A 20785-nucleotide genomic window follows, 5' to 3' on the forward strand; every position below is an offset into this window, starting at 1 on the left:
TGGATTCCACAGGCTAAATATTAGCCGTGTGCTTTCATAGTGAAGCAGCACCTTGAAAACAAACAGCACGGTCCTCTCTGTTGGTGGAATGTGGTTTCTCAGTGAGCTCTTTATGGGTGAATGCTGTGGAATCCAGAAAGGCTTATCCGTTAGGTGCTAAGCTGTACCTCCCAGGAACTGCAGTGGTGATGACCTTGACCGGGTGTTTTGGCTTCTTTGCCTGATTCTTAGCTCTCTAGAGTTGTTTCCTTGTACTTAAAAGGATTTACTAAGAGAACATGAAGTTGCGTAAGTGTAGCAGTATGGAAGGGAAGGTGCTCTGGAAGTCCACCCAAGGTGCTTTCTGATGGGCTGGCCTTCCCTGGGGTTTAAGGTCATCAGCAAGGAAGAACCCAGAGCATCCTTGTGTTGGTTGAGGAGGCTCAGGCTTGAGCTGTTTCGGATGACTTTATGTTATGGGCGGTGGAGTCATCGCGACTAGAGCATAAGCCATTTTAATAGGCAGCGATTTTTGTCCTTTGTTTCCGATTCTGGAATGTTCCGTGACTGAATGGTCATTACACCTTCCTGGAATTTAGCCCCTGTTATTTCAGTATATGGCTCAGAAGCATCCCTACTCTGGATGCTGTAATAAAACAGATTAGAATAATTTCCTTGCTTTGCTACATAATCTCAGGTGTTATTTATTCTAGCCATGAGCCTGAGATGCTGGGAGATGGTTTGAGTGTTTACCTCGACGCTCGTCCAGGGGATTTATGAATGGCTATTTCCATTTAGAGTAGAAAGTTGATTGGGTAATTAATAATGTTTCTGTTTCTGATCCTCTCTTTTCTCCTTTGCAAATCTGACAGTTAGCCGAATGGGGTGTCTGACCCTGGAGAGCTCCAGGAATATTTAGGGTGAACCAGTATTTCTGCAAGAAATGATTTAATAAAGCTAAGGCCTTGTTTAACATAAAGATTGCTTATCTTTTTTGTCCGAACTGTAATATGCTTCACTTTTTCATCCCATCCTGGAGAAGAGCGGTGCCCATGACAGCTGAGTGCGGGGCTTCAGGTAGACCTCAGGCAAGGCAGCTGTCCTTTCTGTGCCTCAGTTTCCTCTTTTGTGAAGCACAGTGACGGGTGCTCAGTAAAGGCAGTTACGTAGGACTGTGGCTGCTGTGGTCCCCAGCCTCAGGGTAGAGGGGGCTGCCGTGGAGCTTTTAGAAAAATTGAGTAAAACACAGACTTACTTGTAATATGCTTGGTTTTTTGTTGGCTCCCAGTAGGTGTTTTAAAGTACTTACTAAGGTAAATAATAGTTTATTTCTATTTATTACATGAAATAAAAAGCTGAGGAAAGTAGACTGAAAAAATGTTTGAATAATAAAAGAGTAAGTATGAACAAAAGGTAGTTATTAGATGAAAATTATTTTTTTCTAAAGATTTATTTATTTTTACTAGAAAGTTAGATATACAGAGAGGAGGAGAGACACGGAGGAAGATGTTCCATCTGTTGATTCATGGCCCAAGGGTCCGCAGTGGCTGCAATTGAGACAATCTGAAGCCAGGAGCCAGGAGCCTCCTCTGGGTCTCCCATGTGGGTGCAGGGTCCCAAGGCTTTGGGCCGTCCTCGACTGCTTTCCCAGGCCACAAGCAGGAAGCTGGATGGGAAGTGGGGCAGCGGGGATTAGAACCAGCACCCATATGAGATCCTGGCGCCTACAAGGGCAGGACTTTAGCCACTAGGCTACTGCACCCGTCCTGAAAATTATTTTAAAAGTCATTTAATGATTTGAAAGTATACTCAGGAATTTAATTAGTGCAGATGGTGGCTTAATTGTTGTATATAACATAGAGGTATTTGCAAACTGATGTATTCATAAACTGTCTACTCACAAACACTGGGAGAAGCTGTGCCTCCCTCAGGTGGGAAGGGAAATCGTACACTGTCCTCAGGGAGCTCATTGTCAAGGGGCCAGAAGGGACGTTGTTATTGTTGTGATAAGTACTTCCTCGGGGGCATATCACAGACAGGTAGTGTGAGGTCCTATTTTAATTACAGATCTGTGGAGCTTTTGAAGCACTTAGAGTTTCTTTCCCAGTTTTGGGTACTAGTGTTCTTTTGAGAGCTGTTCCTTCTCGATCACAGCACTTTCCCTAGTGCTAGCGAGGAGGAAAGTGTCAGGGAGGGTATCCTACAAATGTCAGGTTGGTGAAGCACAAGGTTGTGAAGTTTTGTTAGTCTAGGAAAAATCAGAAACATCTTTGGAGAGGAGCGTTTGGCCTAGCAGTTAGATTCCGCTTGAGACACTGGCGTCCTGTCTCGGAGTTCCTGGGTTTGATGGCCAGCTCTGCTTCTGATCCGGTTTCCTACTGACGCACTTCCTGGGAGGCAGCAGGTGGTCACTCAGCCACTCAGATCTCTGCGAGTCTGTGTGGGAGACCCACAATGAGTGCTGGACTTGTGGTGTCAGCCTGGCGTAGCTGCCCACACTGAGTGCCGGACTCACGCTGTCAGCCTGGCATAGCTGCCCACAATGACTGCTGGACTCGCGGTGTCAGCCTGGCGTAGCTGCCTACAATGAGTGCTGGACTCGCGCGTCAGCCTGGTGTAGCTGAGGCTTTTGCAAACTTTTGTAGAGTAAACCAGTGTATGGTAGATTGCCATCTCTGTTTCTTTCTGCCTTTCAAATAAATATAAATTTAAAAATTAAATTTTGGTCCCGGCGTGGTGGCGCAGTGCTTAAGGTCCTCGCCTTGCACACCCGGGATCCCATATGGGCGCCGGTTCTATCCCGGCAGCCCCGCTTCCCATCCAGCTCCCTGCCTGTGGCCTGGGAAAGCAGTCTAGGATGGCCCAAAGCTTTGGGACCCTGCACCCACATGGGAGACCCGGAAGAGGCTCCTGACTTCGAATCGGCATAGCATCGGCTGTTGCGCTCACTTGGGGAGTGAATCGTCGGACAGAAGATCTTCCTCTCTGTCTCTCCTCTCTGTATATCCGTCTTTCCAATAAAAATAAAATAATAAAAAAAATCTTTAAAAAAATTAAATTTTAATATCAGTAATATCAATTACAGTTTGTTTTAGATTATAGATAGATGCTAGTAGTATAGTTAATGTCACAAATTGCAGGATCAAAGCTGAAGTCTTAAAGCTTAAGCTTTTAAAAGTGTTGATTGATTCAATAAAAGTTAAGCTGTTTATTGCATACCTGCACAGTGCTGTAATTCCTGTCATAACTTTTTATGGTAGACTTCTTCTTTCACTATATGACAGAAACACTAAGACCAAGATGATTTGCCCAAGACTCTCCTCACAAGTAGATTTCAAACTCAAGTCTTTGGTTCTGAAACTGAGTTCTGTTGACACTCTGTGTCTTAAACATTGGTTTTGTTTTTTAACTTTTAGGGATAATATGCGAAATACTGTAAAAAAAAAACACAACAAGAATTCCTACTGTCTGTTCTTTTGCAGCTTCTTCAAATCAGGTATAATTTTTTAAATCAGAAAATCATTGCTGTCGTGATATGATTCACTGACCTGCAGACCTCGCCTGGATTTTGCCAGCTGTCCACTAACGTCCTGTTTTCTGTCTTGAATGCAGTCCAGGATGTTGCATCACGTTTAGTTGTGGTGTCCTAGTCCCCTCCAGTGGAAGTCCCTGTGTCTTTCTGGACCTGGGTTTATTTGAAGAGTACTGGTCAGTTATTTTGTAGACTTTGATCACATTTCGAATGTGTTGGCTTTCTCTAGGCACGCTCTGATGACATAGAGCGTTTTTTTTTCTTTGTGTTAACATGTTACTATGCCATTGCTGATCGCTGGGATGTTTTGAAGGAGAAGGCAGGCTGTCTTCTGTTTAGGGTTGATCTCCTCTGGGTGAAGGGTCCTTGAGGACCCCGGGTTGGCTCCCCGATGGCAGTGCCACAGTCCTCCTGGCTTCTCCTTTCATCTGTCTAGTACTTCGTCCTACTAGCCCGAAAGTCCAATCATCAGTCATTTAGTGTATCTGTCAACTTGAGTATGCCATCCCTGATCATGGAAACTTTGAGTAATTGCTGATTTATTTGACAGTTGCGTGGAGCTCCTAAGGGACTGGGCACAGCCCATGATGATTTCTTTGTGTAGGTAAATACCACATCCCTTCTCAGTGGGTCCCATGCTTTTGCATGTACACGTTTGGATGCAGCCTGGGTAATAGGTTAATGCTTATAAAATACTTGTAATAATATTTTCACTGATTCTGAGATCCTCAGAGGAGTAATCAGACAGACCTGTCAGTGCACCTGTTTCCCTGTGCTGTCAGGTGATCCCTTGCGGGGGTGGAAAGCAGAGATTGACCTCTGTCTTCTGTCTCTTCTAGAACGCTGTTGTTTTAATAACTGATTAACTATTTTAAAAAAAGATTTATGTATTTTTATTGGAAAGCTAGATTTACAGAGAGAAGGAGAGATAGAGAAAAAGATATTCAGCCCACTGTTTCATTCCCCAAGTGGCCGTAATGGCCAGAGCTGAGCTGGTCTGAAGCCAGGAGCCAGGAGCCTCTTCCAGATCTCCCACGTGGGTACAGAGTCCCAAGGCTTTGGGATCATCCTCGACTGCTTTCCCAGGCCACAAGCAGGGAGCTGGATGGAAAGTGGGGCTGCCGGGACACGAACTGGGATCCGGGTGCATGCAAGGCAAGGACTTTAGCTACTGTGCTAAAATGTGGAGACCAATAACTCCTTCACTCTTAAGATTAGGCTTTTTACAAGGTTGTGAATTTTTTTCTTCAGCAAACATGAAAGGCTGGTGGCCTGTCTTCATGAAACTGCTCCTATAAGAGTATTGAATATTCTTCCTGTAATGAGATGAACTCAATGTCTTTGTCTCTCACCTTGGAGTTCCACGTGTGTTTTCCTGTGTTGCTCATGCTTTCTGCAGTATCATGCCATTTGTGAGCTCTTACCTCTTAACAGGCAAACTGAAGCTACTGGAGTATTTGAAGAAGTCCATTGAAAAATAGAGTTAAAAAAATAAGTTATGAGTCTGGCTTGGTAGCCTAGTGGCTAAAGTCCTCGCCTTGCCCATACTGGAATCCCATATGGACGCTGGTTCTAATCCTGGCAGCTCCACTTCCCATCCAGCTCCCTGCCTATGGCCTGGGAAAGCAACAGAGGATGATCCCAAAGCCTTGGGCTCTTGCATCTGTGTGGGAGACCCGAGAGAAGCTCCAGGTTCCTGGCTTCAGATCGGCTCAGCTCTGGCCACTGCAGCCACTTGGGCAGTGAGTCAACGGACGAAAGAGCTTCCTCTCTGTCTCTCCTTCTTTCTGTATATTTGACTTTGCAATAAAAATAAAATCAATCTTAAAAAAAAAAGTTGTGACAACCTTAGGGAGGCTTTATATATCTTACCTTTGTATTATTGACTATTGTTACACATACAGTGCTAGTTGCAGTGAAATTATATCTTGGGGAAATGGAAAAGCTTTTGTTTGTATTCTGTGAGGAAAGTAAAAAGTACAAGGAAATTCAAAATGAGTTTAAGTGTATCTTGAACAATCCATGACACGTATGTGTGTGCAGCTCCGTACGGTATTCCCAGGCACGTTTCAGTGGTTGATCCACTGAGCCCGGCTCAAGGAGAACAAGGGCCGTGGCTCATCAACTGGAGACTCCCGGTGTGATTTTGCTTGGCTGCAGGTGCCTTACCATTTATGTTCTTAAGCAAAGACTTCGTTTCTTGATACTGGTCAGTAGGTTTTCTAATTTGGGGAGGACCAAATGAGGTCATGTATCTGACAATTTTTGTTTGATATAGTGCCCTGCCAAGATGCAGTCGATTGTCAGTAAGTCTTTGATGGGTTTGAGTCAGGGCTGGTGATTGATTCCAAGGTTGTTGTGTAAAAAAAGATGTTTGGAAAACATAGCCACCTGCTTCCTGTCTTCCCTGCTGGCATTTCATGGTGGTGACCTTACAGCAGTCTCTGTCATCCCCACTGCTTGTCACTGGCCTTTGTCCTCCCCACTGCTTGTCACTGGACTGGAGATCCAGTCTTTGTCGTTTAAAACATGCATGTGCCGGTTGCCACAAGATGGCATCAGACCATTTCAAGTCAAGCTAGGTAGGAGGAACTTCAGTTCAGTGCACCTTTAATTTTAAAAAAAGTTAAAGCATGTGCCTTTTGTGTCATGGTATTTACTGATTGCAAATAAGCCCCCATGTAAGAAAAAAAAAATGATTCTTGAACTAAAGCTTGAGGCTTATGTCTAATTCCCAGAGTAGTTGTGTAGGACATGACTCCAGTCCTGCAAGTGCTTATTTTCCAGAATGAATAGTTTGTAGTCTCTTGTGTTTGCCTAGCAAGATTGCCATGTTACTTTTTTTGTTTAGAAGTGTTACATCATGGGTTTTCCTTAGGTAGTTCACATTGTCCCCTGCACGACGAGTTTATCCATTTATTGTCCCTTCATCTGTTTTATTTTCTCTTGAACAGACCTCCACATTGTTTGTCTCTTTAACCAGCACTTAAACTCCAATAGAGGCTACAGTTTTATTATTGTGTCTTGAGTGCCTGGCATGGCAGGTGCCCCTAAAAATGTTGAACTGAGAGAAACTGGAGAATTTTCAATATTACATAAATTAATACCCAGTGGGGTTTTTAAAGAAATTTGTTAATTTTTAATTTAAAAGGCAGAGTTATAGATAGAAGTAAAAAGAGAGAGAGAGAGAGAGAGAGAGAATGAGAGAGATCGAGAGAGATCATCTTCCATCTGTTGATTCACTATCCAGATGTTTGTAATGCCTGAAGGCAGTCTGGTCTGAAGACATGAGCCAGGAGCTTCTTCCAGGTCTCCTACAGGGGCAGGGGCCCAAAGAGTTGGGCTGTTCTCTGCTGCTTTCCCAGGCCATAGGCAGGGAGCTAGATGGGAAGTGGAACTGATGGGACTAGAACCAGCACTCATGGGATGCTGGCACCACAAGCAGAAACTTAGCCACTATGCCACCATGGTGCTGTTTTAATAAGCAAATGTTGTATCTTACATAAAATACAAAATATTTGAGTTTATAAGCTTTAGGAATTTCTCTGATGACTCAGAGAGGTAATCAGGCTTTGCAAATGTTTATGGCTGTGCTTCTCTAGTAATTACATTTCCATGGAGTCTCCTTCATAATCGGAGGTGTTCAGTAATCTCCCTACAGCTTACAATCATATGTAATGTACGATCAGGGTTTGTTCATGCATATATGCTGAACAAACTAGAACTCTAGTAAAGGAAATAGTCTAATGTAACTTTAATGTGTAAGTTACACCTCACATACACACGAAACACACACACTATTCAGAAAAGTTGTATTGTTTCAGTTCTCCTTCCTTCTTTCAACTGTTTGAGTGAAGACCATCCTTTGCTGAAATATAGAATATCTAAACCTGACCCCCTGATGTGGACGGGTGCCATGAGGCTTTAGAAAGTTCATGAAAAGTCTGTTTTACCTTTTCATTTCATTTCCCACCAGCCCCCTTATACCTTGGAAGGACTAAACTTGGAGAAATCAGTGGTAATCTTGACCACTTCTAAGTCCTAAGATGAATGAGTAAATATATTTAATTTTTTAAAAAAATATTTTCCTGAAGATTTATTTATTTTTATTGTAAAGTCAGATTTACAGAGAGAAGGCAAGACAGAGAGAAAGAGCTTTGGTCCGCTGGTTCATTCCCCAAGTGGCTGCAATGGCTGCAACTGAGCTGATCTGAAACCAGGAGCCAAGAGCTTCTTTCAGGTCTCCTGTGGGGGTGCAGCATCCCAAGGCTTTGGACCATCCTCTACTGTTTTCCCAGGCCACAAGCAGGGAGCTGGATGAGAAGTGGGACAGCTGGAACATGAACTGGCCACTGGCAAGGCAAGGATTTAGCCAGTAGGCTACCACGCTAGGCTATTTCCTGAAGTTTTAAGTGAACAATACTGGTACATGTTTATGGGGCACAGTGTAACATTGTATGTGTGTAGTTTATGTACTATGTAAATATAATACATGCATTACACATACACACATTAGCCTTATATTGCGGACAAACAGTCTACTCTTCCTCCCACTCTGACGTTATTTTCTTTCTTTTCAAGACTTATTTATTATTTTTTATTGGAAAGGCGGATATACAGAGAGGAGAGACAGGAAGATCTTCCATCCGATGATTCACTCCCCAAGTGAGCGCAACAGCTGATACTATGCCGATCCGAAGCCAGGAGCCTCTTCCGGGTCTCCCACGCGGGTGCAGGGTCCCAAAGCTTTGGGCCGTCCTCAACTGCTTTCCCAGGCCACAGGCAGGGAGCTGGATGGGAAGTAGAGCTGCCGGGATTAGAACCAGCGCCCATATGGGATCCCGGGCGTGCAAGGCGAGGACCTTAACCACTGCGCCACCGCACCGGGCCCGACGTTATTTTCTAATTTGAGCCTTGGAGCTCCTAATCCATACCTTGTTAAAAGCTATTTTTTTTATTAGTTGTCAGGAGTGTGCCTGCCACAAAGGATGAGTGATGGAGTTTATCGGTGTGGGACACGATGAGCTGCTCAGGCAGTTGACAGCTGAGCCTGCTACTCTCTTCCCGCATTGGTTGCTGAAAAGGTTCATTTTTAGATTTGTGCCTGAGGTCATTGATGTTTATATCCACATCTTTTATTCATTCAGCAAGTCATTGCGTGCCACACACTGGACACCGATACAGAGATACAGGAGCTGCTGAACCGGACAACGTCCACACCCTCAGAAGGCTCCCGTTCTTCAGTGTCTTTCTAGGCCACGCATATGAAGGCTCGTCAAAAGTTTATGGAAAACAAATTATGCATGAGTTTCACAATCTTTTAGCACAAAGATGAACATTAAAAACATTAATTTGAAAGGTAGTGACAGAGAGAGAGAAAGAGAGAGAGAGAAAGGCATCAGTCTTTCCAATCCCTGGTTCACTCTCCAGATGCTTGCCAGAGCTGGGCTTAGGCCCGGAGCCGGAATCTCCATCTGAGTCTCCTATTGACAAGGCCGGCCCTAAGTGCTTGGGCCAGCAAATCCTGCTTGCAAGTGCGTTAGCAGGAAGTGTGTCAGAGCACACAATACCGGGACTTGCACCAGGCGCTCCCATGTGTCATGCGGATGTTCAAAGCAGTGACTTAACCTGCTGGACCACACAGCCCACTCCACGACTTACTCCTTGATCCCATTTTCTGTGACATTTTCAGGTACTCTCATTTCTTTAGCAATGGGTAAAACTCATGGGCCCTTCTCATGAAATCCGGCCAGTCATACCTGCGCACTGCAGATGCATGCTGTTAGTGCGAGGTAGGGAGTCTCACTTACAGATTTCTGTGTGGTATTCTCAGATTCTGGGAGAATTAAAGCCAAGGTTACCAAGTGAAGGGTCCTGCCCTTCCTCAAACCTACCTGCTGCTCTTGGATTCTTCCCAGTGCCTTATGATGCCCTGGATATGACAAATTTTGGCTGATTTTTTTTTAAAGATTTATTTATTTTTATTGGGAAGTCAGATTTACAGAGAGGAGAAGAGACAGAGGAAGATCTTTGATTTGCCGGTTCACTCCCCACGTGGCTGCAGTGGCCGGAGCTGAGCCGACCTGGAGCCAGGTGCCCGCTTAGGGTCTCCCGTGCAGGTGGTAGGCAGAACTGTGGGCCGTCCTTGACTGTTTTCTGAGGCCACAGGCAGGGAGCTGGATGGGAAGTAAGGTAGCCAGGGTTTGAACTGGTGCCTATATGGGATTCTGGTGCATGCTCGGTGAGGACTTTAGCCACTGGGCTATCAGGCTGGATATTTTTTTTAAAGATTTGGTTTCTTTTGTTTGAAAGGCAAAGTTAGAAAGAGAGAGAGAAAGAGGGAGAGAGAAAGGATAGACCTCTCCCATCTACTGGTTTTTTCTCTAGATGTGCACAAGTGCCTTTGCTGGGCCAGGCCAGAGCCAGGAGCTTCATCCTCTGCCCCACATGAGAATAGGGGCCCAGGGGCTTAAGCTGTCTTCCATGTCTTTCCCTTGTGCTGGAGACACACATGGCAGCTTAATATGATGTGCCACAACACAGGCTCCTGTGATCTGAGGATGGAGAAGTAAAGCTCGGGGCAAAGAGCCGAGGCAGGGGGTTCAACAGGCCCATGTCAGTGGCCGCCTCGTCCCGTTGTCTCCTTCAGGCGCTTTGCACATTGAAGTGACAGTGGAAAGGCTTGGGTTAGTGTAGCTCAGATGCAATTTGCTGGTAGTTTAGGTGGGCAGGCTGTGGAAGCAGACAGAAAGTGTCTGTGGGTCTCCGAGTGGTAAAGGGAATCTCTTTAGCAAAACAAGTGGTTTGATTTCCTGGGTCCACCAGAAGACAACTGTGCAGTCCTAGGTAGTCTAATCTTGATTCAGTTTCCTCGTGTGGAAACGGGCTAATGGTATCACCTAAAGTAGTTGTCCCTGGGAGGTTATTGGATTTATATAAGATCCTGCAAATTCAGTGTATAATACAATATACAAAGAACATGATTGGCTCAACAGTAGTAGTGTTATTATTTGTTAATTAGCTTAACCATATGCCCACTCTCTACCCAAGGCTAGTTTGGATCCAAAGCTCATTTCTCCTGGATTTTGTACAAGTTGTGATTATTGATAATATACTACTGACCTGGACCCAAGCAGTAAAATTAAGCTCCTTGATTGAAAACTTGCCTTTAGTTACGGGTTGCTCGGAAGATGTTTACTGATCTTACAAACAGCTGTGGTTGCTACTAAAGAATTCACTCTGCTAGGAGATGCATGCTAATTGTCCCTTATTGGTTTTTTTTTTTTTTTCATGTAGTACCCCAACCCTCTGGATAAAAATGTCATCTCTGTAAAAATCGTGGAGGAAACAAGAGGTATGTTCTCTGAATTGTATAAGCATATGTCTGTGTGTATATGTTTACCTTGTTATGTTTTAAACAGTGTACTTTCTAAACAATAACTGGTGATAGTAAGCCATGAGTAATTGTAACACGTCGTACTTTAGTCTGGGTTTGTTTACTTATTTACTCTTCAGAACAGTGAATGGGGTAGGAGATTTGTCCAGAAAGTGATTGAACTGTAGAATGAAGAATACCTGGCAGCATGATTCATTGTTGCCTAGGGCAGGGTGGACATACCACAGCCAGTGCTGCCTGGTTTCCTGAAAAAAGGTTGAACTTAAAGATTGAACTATGCAGGAGGCCATGAAAATAGACACCGTAAATGCACAGACTCTCAGAGCTGCTCAGGCAGGTGCAGGTCTCACATGTTCTTCAGCCATCTTGGGAAGTGCGAGACATCGCTTGGTAAACATAAAACTTTTGGGAGACTATTTCTGTACTTTTACAACAGTATTAATATATTGAAAAAAAAATCTCTCATGAACTGACACTATTGTGGAAGAAAATCTCAGAGAAATCTGATTTTAAGGCCTGGTATTGTTATTATCTTCCTCACAACCGCAAGGCTCCATTTATTCATCTGTCAAACAGGAACATAAGCTTGCTTTTTTTTAGGTTGTTGTGAAGATCAAATTTGAGATCAGTGTGCATATTGTAAAATAATATATGAATGTTAATTATAATTTCCGTCATTGTTGGGTTCATCTTTGCTTCCAGCAATTACTGATTCACTCTAAGTATGTGGACAGCCAACAGTGGATGACAGGGACAAAGGCTGTGTTGGTGTGCACAGATCAGTCAGTTTTGTGCCTTATCGGTAGCTTTTTTTTTTTTTTTTTTTTTTTTTTTTTTAAAGATTTATTTTTATTATTATTTATTTTTATTGGAAAGGCGGATATACAGAGAGGAGAGACAGAGAGGAAGGTCTTCCGTCCGATGATTCACTCCCCAAGTGAGCGCAACGGCTGATACTATGCCGATCCGAAGCCAGGAGCCTCTTCCGGGTCTCCCACACGGGTGCAGGGTCCCAAAGCTTTGGGCCGTCTTCGACTGCTTTCCCGGGCCACAGGCAGGGAGCTGGAAGGGAAGCGGGGCTGCCGGGATAGAACTGGCGCCCATATGGGATCCCGGGCGTGCAAGGCGAGGACCTTAACCACTGCGCCACCGTGCCGGGCCCTATCGGTAGCTTTTTAGCAGCCAACTTCCTTGTCCCATGGATTGAGGCTACTATAACCCAGAGGTTTGAGAAACCTTTTAGCACCATATCTGAGTCACAGTAATTTATGGAGCTAGTGACTGCATTTTAACTTTTTCACTGCCCCGTCTGCTTTTTTCTTTCTGAATTCATGTTTATTGTACTTTTTAAAGATTTAATTTTACTAAAAAGGCAGATATACAAAGAGGAGGAAAGACAGAGAGGAATATCTACCATCTGATGATTCGCTCCCCAAGTGACCACCAAGCCTGGAGATGAGGTGATCTGAAGCTAGGAGCCCGGAGCCTCTTTCAGGTCTCCCACATGGGTGCAGGGTCCCAAAGCTTTGGGCTGTCCTTGACTACTTTCCCATGCCACAAGCAGGGAGCTGGGTGGGAAGCGGGGCTGCTGGGATTAGAACTGGCACCCATGTGGGATTCCAGCACATGCAAGGCAAGAACTTTAGCTGCTGGGCTACCACGCTGGGCCCTGTTTATTGGTTTATATATATATCACTGGCTCAAGATGTCACTGCAAACAGGATGGTTCTGGTCATAGAGTGTCTACTCCTTTATGAGAGATGACTGTGGGTCATGCAGGTAATTAGTCTTAAGTTTAGATTTTGTAGCAGAGCCCTGTGAAGTTTGGTACAGAAGGAACGTTCTGTTTTCTGCAGTTGATGCTGTTTGGGCGTCAACATTGCTGGGCCAGGGCAGTGAACACGTAGTGATTTATATCTTTCAGAGTGTATGCTGTGAATTGCTATTTCACCCTTGGTCCTTAGTCCCGTCAGGCAGTGTCCATGATGTGGCCTAGAAAAGCCATCAAGGAAACTGGGTTTCGAGTTCAACATTTTCTCTAAGACTTCTGTCTATGGTAAATGGAGATTGCCTTCAGGAGGTTTACTAACATGAAGAAAAGGGTACATTAATTCATTAAAGAGTTTTGAGTGTAAAAAAATTCTTTTTTTCTAGATGAGTCAACAGGGGTTATCTATCGAAAGAGGATTGCAGTCTGTAAGAATGTGGTTCCAGAAATTTTAAGGAAGGTAAATGCATTTCAAAATTTAATCAGAGTTAGTGTAACTGAGTAATTAATTGAGTTTTATTTATTTGTGTAAGTGTAAGTGTGAGACAGAAACAAGGAGAAATACACACACACATGCAGAGAAAGTGAGAGCACGAGTGAGCAAGCATGCAGACAAGCAAGCCGCCATCTGCCGCTTCACTCCCCAAGTGATGGCAGTCTCCATGGCTGGCCTGCAGCCAGAGCCACGAGCTGCCAGTGCAATCTAGGCCCCCTGCATGGGTGGCAAGGAATTCATCCCATGAGCCATCACTATTGACTCTCAGGATACAAATGAGTGGGAAACTAAGTCCTTAGCTGGAGCTGGCTGTCAAACCCAGGTACTCGGATGCAGAAAGCCGGCATCTCAACTCCCAGGCTAAATGCTTGCGCTTTGAGTGGCTTTTAGTGGCTATAGAAAGAGGGCATTTTCTGGTGAGGAGGAGCAATAGTGTTTTCCTGCTTGTGTTAACTTATAACCCTTCAGAGGAGGAAAGCTCTTTTGCCTTCAGCCTCAGTTTTGGCACATGCTACTGGGGACACTTTGTCTCCATTTCTACCCCTCCCCCCAACAGGGGTTCTTAATAGAAATATTCTACAGTTGCTTTAAAGATATTTTGGTATTTTTCATGTAATGTCTTTTCTAATCTGTAGATGACTGGAAATGATTCTTACATAAGAATGATTACATTGCTTAGAAAGAGCATAGTGTAAATAATCTGATCCTAAGTAAAGAAGAAACAAATGTAGTTTCGGATTCGCTGGTAGACGTAACCGCTCTTTCAGGAGTATTTGTTCTCAGTGCTCCCTCTAAGTCTTATTGTGTTTAGTGCTGTAAAATAATATCCTTGATGATGAGATAAATTTTCATGATAGCAAATTGTTTTCTCTTTTTGAAACCCTGAAGCACTCATGATTTCTTATTGGAAAAAAGGTGAGTGGATATTTTTAATCACATTGTTTGAGCCATAGAAGATTTTTGATAGGCATCTTAGAATTATTAGAAAGAGGAGAGCAACTTGGTAGGCACTTTTTAAAATGTCTCAGGTGGGTGCTTCTACTCGGAAGAGATTCTGTGTGTGATGGAGAACGTGGCTTGATTCCTGCTGATTAGCTTGCTGATTAAATCGCAGTGCTGTCATAGAAAAAAAAAACTGGAAATTTCTATCACTTCCTCATTGTGAATTAAAAGAGTCTGTCTCATTCTTCAGTGAAAAGAAAGCTAATATGACAGTGCGAATGAACTTTATGGTCTTTTCCAGATGGTAGAATGTATTACACTGTAGCAGCAGATGATTGCTGGCTTTTTCCGTGGAGTGTGCACCCTGCCTTTGCCCTATATACACACTTTGAATCTATTATTTAAAAAGGCATTCAACTTTGTCTTGTATCTCAATTCTTAAATAATTTAAGGATACTTCTGACTCATACAGTTTTGCCTTTGTAGTTTTCCATGTTTTTTCCAGCAAGGAAAGTGTATGTTTTAAGCTTTTAGATGACGTTTAAATTGAAGAAAATATTTTACCTAATATCCTCCTGCATGTGAGCCTGTAAGTGGGCCTAATTAGAATCCATCAATTTAAGGTGGCCATAACCAGCCCTTGAGGAGACAGGAAGCAGGCTGATAATTTGCTTAGCGTTTAACAGTTTAGCAGTATCTGGCCAGGGACTGACTGCACAGCCTACATAAATCCTCCGTCATTTGCATGTCCTCACTGTCACTTAGTAAGGTCACAGACTTGCAGCCATTGGTGAACGTTCATCCACATATCATGATTACTTGTCCTGTTAACTATCTGCTCTGCACATAGTCCTGATGTTGCCTGCTTTTTCCAAGTGAGAAAGGTCTCCTCCATTTGTTGGACAGGTGAGCATTTTAAAGGTACCCAGTATCCAGTTGGAAGAGGAATCCTGGCTCAATCCTCAGGAAAGAAACATGGCAATACAGAGTCACTGCCTTACATGGACACAGTATGCATCCTTGAAGGAAGAATCTGTCTTCCGGGAAAGTGTGGAAAATCCAAACTGGTAAGATCCTATGTGTATATGTCTGTGTGTGTGTGTTGGGTGCAGAAATGTGCCTATGTGCAGATATGTTAAAGAAAGTATGATTTTGTGCTTGGTAATCTCTGCTTACAGCTCAAACAAATTCCTTATTATTGCTCTTTAAACTCACAAGTGATTAATTCATGTATTTTTTTGGGGGGGCGGTGGATGACAAAGCTCAGCTCCTTTCTGACCAGCCCTCCCCATCCTGGTGACTGCTCTTGTCTGCAGTGGCAAGCGTTTGCAGTTTGTGAATATCCTTTGAGTCCTTTGACAGATAACTTTTAGACACTTACATGCATATGTGTGCATAGAGCTGTATGGTGTGACTTTGTATGTGTTTCTTCATACATGATTTCATGTTGTGTGTTTTTTTTTATTTACTAGAATATTTGAGTTTTACCGTCTTGATATATATAATATCCTTGCTAGTTCCTTTGAACTGTCGCACAGAATTCAGTCCTATGGCTACATTTTATTTAACTACTTTTATTTAATTTGATAACTCATTACTACAAATAATACTGCAGTATATGTAGATATTCCGTGTATATGAAACTAAAGTAGAATTTTAAGGTATCAAGTTTATTGAGGTTATTTGCAAATAATCCAATTTGTTCTTCCTAGCTTACATTTCTGTGAGTTTTGACAAACATATACAGCTGTTATGACAAGTGTAATTAAGCTGAAAATTTAAGGTTAATTCAGTAACTGGTTAGAAGAAACTTTATTATGATTTTGTGAATTGAGGTCAGACCGGGGTTTCTTAGCTTGAACACTAAAAGCCCAAGCAGCAGAAGCGGATTACTTCATTTACATAGGTTATACTTAGGATGCCTGTGTCTCACGTTGGAGCGTCTGATTCGAGTCTCCACTGCTTCTGCTCCGTTTCCTCGTCTCAAGTACACCCGGAGAGGCAGTGGCTGTGGCGCAGAACCTTGGCACCCCTGTAGAAGACCCAGATGGAGTTCCAGGCCTGACAAAGGTCCAAGCGCCAGATGCTGTGGGTGTCACTCTCTGTCTCTTGTCCATTTTTGAAATAAAGTGAAAAAGATGAATTTAAAAGGCTTTTGTGAGCTTCACAGGATCCTGTCAAGAAGGTGAAAAGAGTCTAGGGCACAGGAGGAAATATTGACGAACCATGTATCTGATCGGTGTCTGTGATCCGCAGTGCATAGAGAACTATTACTGCTCAGAAACTTAATTAAAAACTGGATGGCATATTTGAGTAGACTTTTCTCAAAATAAGATACATCAACAACCACTAAGTACGTGGAAAGCTGTTGTGCACCACTAGTCATTAGGGAAATGCAGGTCAAACCACTGTCAGATCCTTTTCCTAGCTGCAGAGTTGACTCCAATTGGAAAAAGGTTGAAAAAGACTTATACAAAAAAAAAAAAAAAAAAAAAAAAGTGAGGATCTGACATAATGGCTTAACTGGTTAATCCTCCGCCTGCAAATTCCAGCATCTCCTATGGGTGTTGGTTTGTGTCCCACTGCCCCACTTCCCTTCCAGCTCCCTGCTGGTGGCCTGGGAAGCAGTGGAGGATTGCCCAAGTCCTTGGGATCCTGTACCCACGTGGGAGACCTGGAAGAGGCTCTGGATCCTGGCCTCTGATTGGCTGAGCTACAGACACTTGGGGAGCAAATGAAAGGTCTTTTGTCTCTCTTCCTCTCTGTAAATCTTATCTGCTTTTCCAATAAAAATAAATAAATCTTTTTAAAAAATCCCTAGCAGCATTGTTCATAATAGACAGAATGCAGTAAAGAGATAAATGTCCATCCGCTGTTGAATCCATAATCACTATGCTGCATAAACACATCTGATACATTGTTTAGCTACGAAAAGGAATGGGGTGTGGATTCATGTCCTTGTGTGGACGAATCTTGGAAATATTTTGCCAAGTTGAAGAAGCCAGTTATAAAGTGGGCCCCTTTATTTGAAATCCAGCTTATAGGCTCCTTTATTTGAAATTTCAGAAAGAGCAAATCCATAGAGACATGGAGTAGATTAGTGGTTGTCGTGGTCCAGGGGGAGGCAGGAGTAGGGAAGAACTAGTAATGGGTATGGAATTTATTGAAGTCATAAAACTGTTTGGGAATTAAACTGTTATGAGTTGTACATCTACAAGGTAAATTTTATAGTAAATAAATTATATCAATTTAAAGAATTGGTTGAGATTTTTTAGTCTGATATAGTATTTTAGTTTGGACTGGAGAGTAATGTGGATGGGGCAGTTTAAAAACCAACTTCTCCCAGAGCTGCAAATTGGGAAATCCAAGATTTGGTCACTGGCCATCCAGTGCCTGGTGAGGGACTCTTTTTGGTTTGCAAATTTTTGTCTTCTTGCTGTATCCTCTCATGGTGGAGGGAGTGAGCTCTAGTCTGTCTTTTGGGACCTTAGTCCACTGAGGGTTGTACCCTCATGATCTCTTATTAATCTAACTACATCCCAGAGGCCCCATCTTCCAATACCACCCCAGTGTAGGTTAAGGTTTTTAACATATAAATGTTGGGGAGATACAGATATGCAGTCTTTACCATATAGATCCTGTCTGTTCCCCTCCGATGTGTTAACGTGCTAACGTACACTCGCGTCAGTAATACATGAGAATGTTATGAGGGTGTTCATTTCCCAGATGTGCTCAGCGCCTAGTATATTTAAAGTTTCTAAAATGTATCTTTATTTCATTTGAAAAATAGAGGGAGTCAAGGGAGAGGTCTTTCATCCCTGGTTCATGTCCTAAATGTTTGCAATAGCCAGGGGCAGTCTAGGCCAAAGCCAGGAGTTGGGAACTTGAGCCGAGTCTCCTACCCGGGTGGCAAGGACCCAGAACGGGAGCTGTTGTTTCCTGCCTGCTAGGGTAAGCATTAGCAGGCAGTGCCTGGGAAATGAACTAGGCACTTAGATATGGGATGGAAGACCTCCCACGTGACTACGTAACTGCTCTGCCACAATACCTGCTCACCGTTGTCTATTAATGATTTTAAACTGCACCATCATAATAAGTGAAGAATGATTAATTTCTTTGAAAGAGGTTAAAAGCGAAGGCAAACTATGTCAAGCACTAAATGTTGGCAGTAATTATTGTTGTGAACTGTGATTTCCGAGGACAGTTTACTCTGTTTTTTGTTATTATTCCATATGGTTTTTTAAAATTATGCATCTATCATTTTAGGGACAACAGCAATGTGCTCAAGCCAAAATAACTGAAAACCAGAAACCCCAAGTCTACTTTTTAAAACCTGGCACTTGTCTAAAACGTTCCTGCTCCATGATGCGTAGGTCCTGTGGTGATAATTCTAGAGTCTCGGGCAGCTGCCTGAATGGGTGTGCGTGCTGCGTCTCACTGGCATCAGAGGTGGGTTTGCTCTGCACCACGCCTCTCTCTTTTTTTTTTTTTTCAGTTTTCCTTATGATACCATTTTTTTAAAAAAAACAGGCCAGAGATATTTGGGATAAAGCATAAAAGACGATTCAATTAAAGGCTGGGGTCTGAGACTAGAGCTGTTTTCTCTATACAGAGAAATAGGGAAAGGATGAAATTGTCATGACTTTCTGTATGAAAAGCCTCTCGTTTAGTTCATTTTAACCCTAACTTTTGCATGTGTTTGGGCTATCAGTAAGCAGAACTGCACCTTCATCCCTCTTATGTAAAATGATAATTGCTGTGAGGATCCAGGGGAACCATACTTTTTCTTTCATTTCTTTCTGTTTTTCACATATTATTTTAAAGATAGTCATTCAGGAAACAATGATACATGCATCTTATGGAAAATATTAACCAATTTGGAGAAAGATTCTTATCACTCAGAGTTAGTGTCTGGTAATAATTTTCTTGGTGCATCGCTTAGACTGTTTCTGAATTTTTGCTGTTATAAATGGTTTTGTGATGAAATCTCTATTGCTACCTATTTTCTACTTACTCAGTTAATTTTTTAGTAGACTGAGCAAAGTGGGATTTCAGTTAGAAATTCTGTGCATTTTATATTTTAATGTATTTTGGTTAGATTTCTGTATGGAAAGATTTGGTGTTGGACGTTTAGCTAAATGGATAGGACCCTGGCTGTGCTGCCCGTGTTCCCTATCGGAGTGCCTGCGTTTGATACCCTGTTCTGGCTCCTGACTCTAGCTTTCTAGCTTTCAATGCACTGGGAGCCAGGGGTGGTGACTCATGTAATTGGGTTCCTGTGCCCACGGAGGGGACCTGGGTTGAGTTCCTGGCTCCCAGCTTCATCCTTGATGCAGTCCTGGCCATCAACAGGTATGTGGGATGTTAACCAATAGATTGGAACTCTCTGTCTGCCTTTCAAGTTAATTACTTAAAAGAAAGATGCTTTACCAATTACACTTTGTTTTCCTTTTTAAAATGTCCTAAGTAGGTAACTATTTCTTTATTTGCTTAAAAACTTGTTTCTTTATTTGAAAGGTAAGGTGAGAGAGAAGGAGAGGAAGGGAGGGGATGTCACAGGAGGAGAGGTACTTGCCATCTGCTGGTTCACTCCTCACAAGTTCCGCATAGCTAAGACTGGGCCAGGCCAAAACCAAGAGCCACAAACTCCATGAAAATCAGGACTGGGTGTTGAATGGGCTGGGCTAGGTTGTAGCCTACAGCAGTGTGAGCTGGAATTGGGGGTGGGGCGGGCCCAGCCATGCTACAACACAAGCTGGCTAATGTCAAGATGAGGCTGGCCATGCCAGACTGGGCCGCAGCACCTAATCAGCACATGGGAGACCTGGCTACGGGAGGTGAAGGTGGGTGGGGATGGTAGGGGGAGAGAGAGGGCGAACCCAGTAGGATGGTTGCATAGGGCTTCTGTGCTGGACCACCACTCCTACTGCAGACCGGACCAGGCAGGCCTACACTACCTGTTGGCCTCATGTGGAGTGGATCAGGGGAAAGCCAGGCTGGATTGACTGTTCCTACTAGTGCATGCATAAGACAGAATGAGTGTAGGTTGGTTGGCCTTTGCCACAGCATCAGCTGGCAGATGCTGGCATGGAGGTGGAGTGGGAGGAGCAAATTCTGTCAAGTTAAACTTTAGAACCACCTGGAGAGTGCAAGGTCTGAGAGTAGGAGTGGGCCTAGTAGGATGTGAGGGCTATCTGACTGTGACATCTGTCACTCCATTGTTCGCCAGGGTTGAGTCAGCTGATCTGGCTGGCTAGGTGGGTGTCGCCTTCCTCCCTCACCGCTCCACGTGTATCCCTCCTGAAGCTGTGTGTGCGGTCAGAGAGGACAACCATCCCTGGTAGAGGAGGACCGGTATTTGGTCAAGGGTATATGAGTAGCTGTGCTCCCTTGCTGGAACCTCCAAACAAGCTCTCAAGGAGTGGGCCTAGTAGGGAAATAGTGGGCACCTCCCTCTTGGGTTACAACTCTCACTGGTGAGCATGAGAACTGGGACTGGGGCAGGCATGGCTGGGCAGAGAGTGGCACCAGCCAGCACATGTGTGGGCTGGATAGTGGGGCTGGTTGGGTTGAACTAGGCTTCTGTGCCCATTGACACGTGTGAGAGCTGAATGGGATGTGAGACAGACTAGACCAGTCTGCTGTATATACTGGCAAGCACATGAACCAGTG

The 20785-nt window shown here is 43.6% G+C and overlaps 1 protein-coding gene across 1 annotated transcript in view; it reads left to right on the plus strand.

Annotated features, from left to right (window-relative positions):
• The window catches only part of PRELID2 (PRELI domain containing 2), a 58532-nt gene that overhangs the window by 4249 nt on the left and 33498 nt on the right, over window positions 1-20785 (plus strand). Inside the window, exons 2-4 of the mRNA XM_040999392.1 lie at window positions 10808-10865; window positions 13062-13135; window positions 15020-15180. Of these exons, the coding sequence (XP_040855326.1) occupies window positions 10808-10865; window positions 13062-13135; window positions 15020-15180 (293 nt within the window). The remainder of the gene's footprint in view (window positions 1-10807; window positions 10866-13061; window positions 13136-15019; window positions 15181-20785) is intronic.

This window comes from Ochotona curzoniae, unplaced genomic scaffold (assembly GCF_017591425.1).
Source record: "Ochotona curzoniae isolate NIBS_2020 unplaced genomic scaffold, NIBS_Ocur_1.0 contig_1, whole genome shotgun sequence".
NCBI lineage: Eukaryota > Metazoa > Chordata > Mammalia > Lagomorpha > Ochotonidae > Ochotona > Ochotona curzoniae.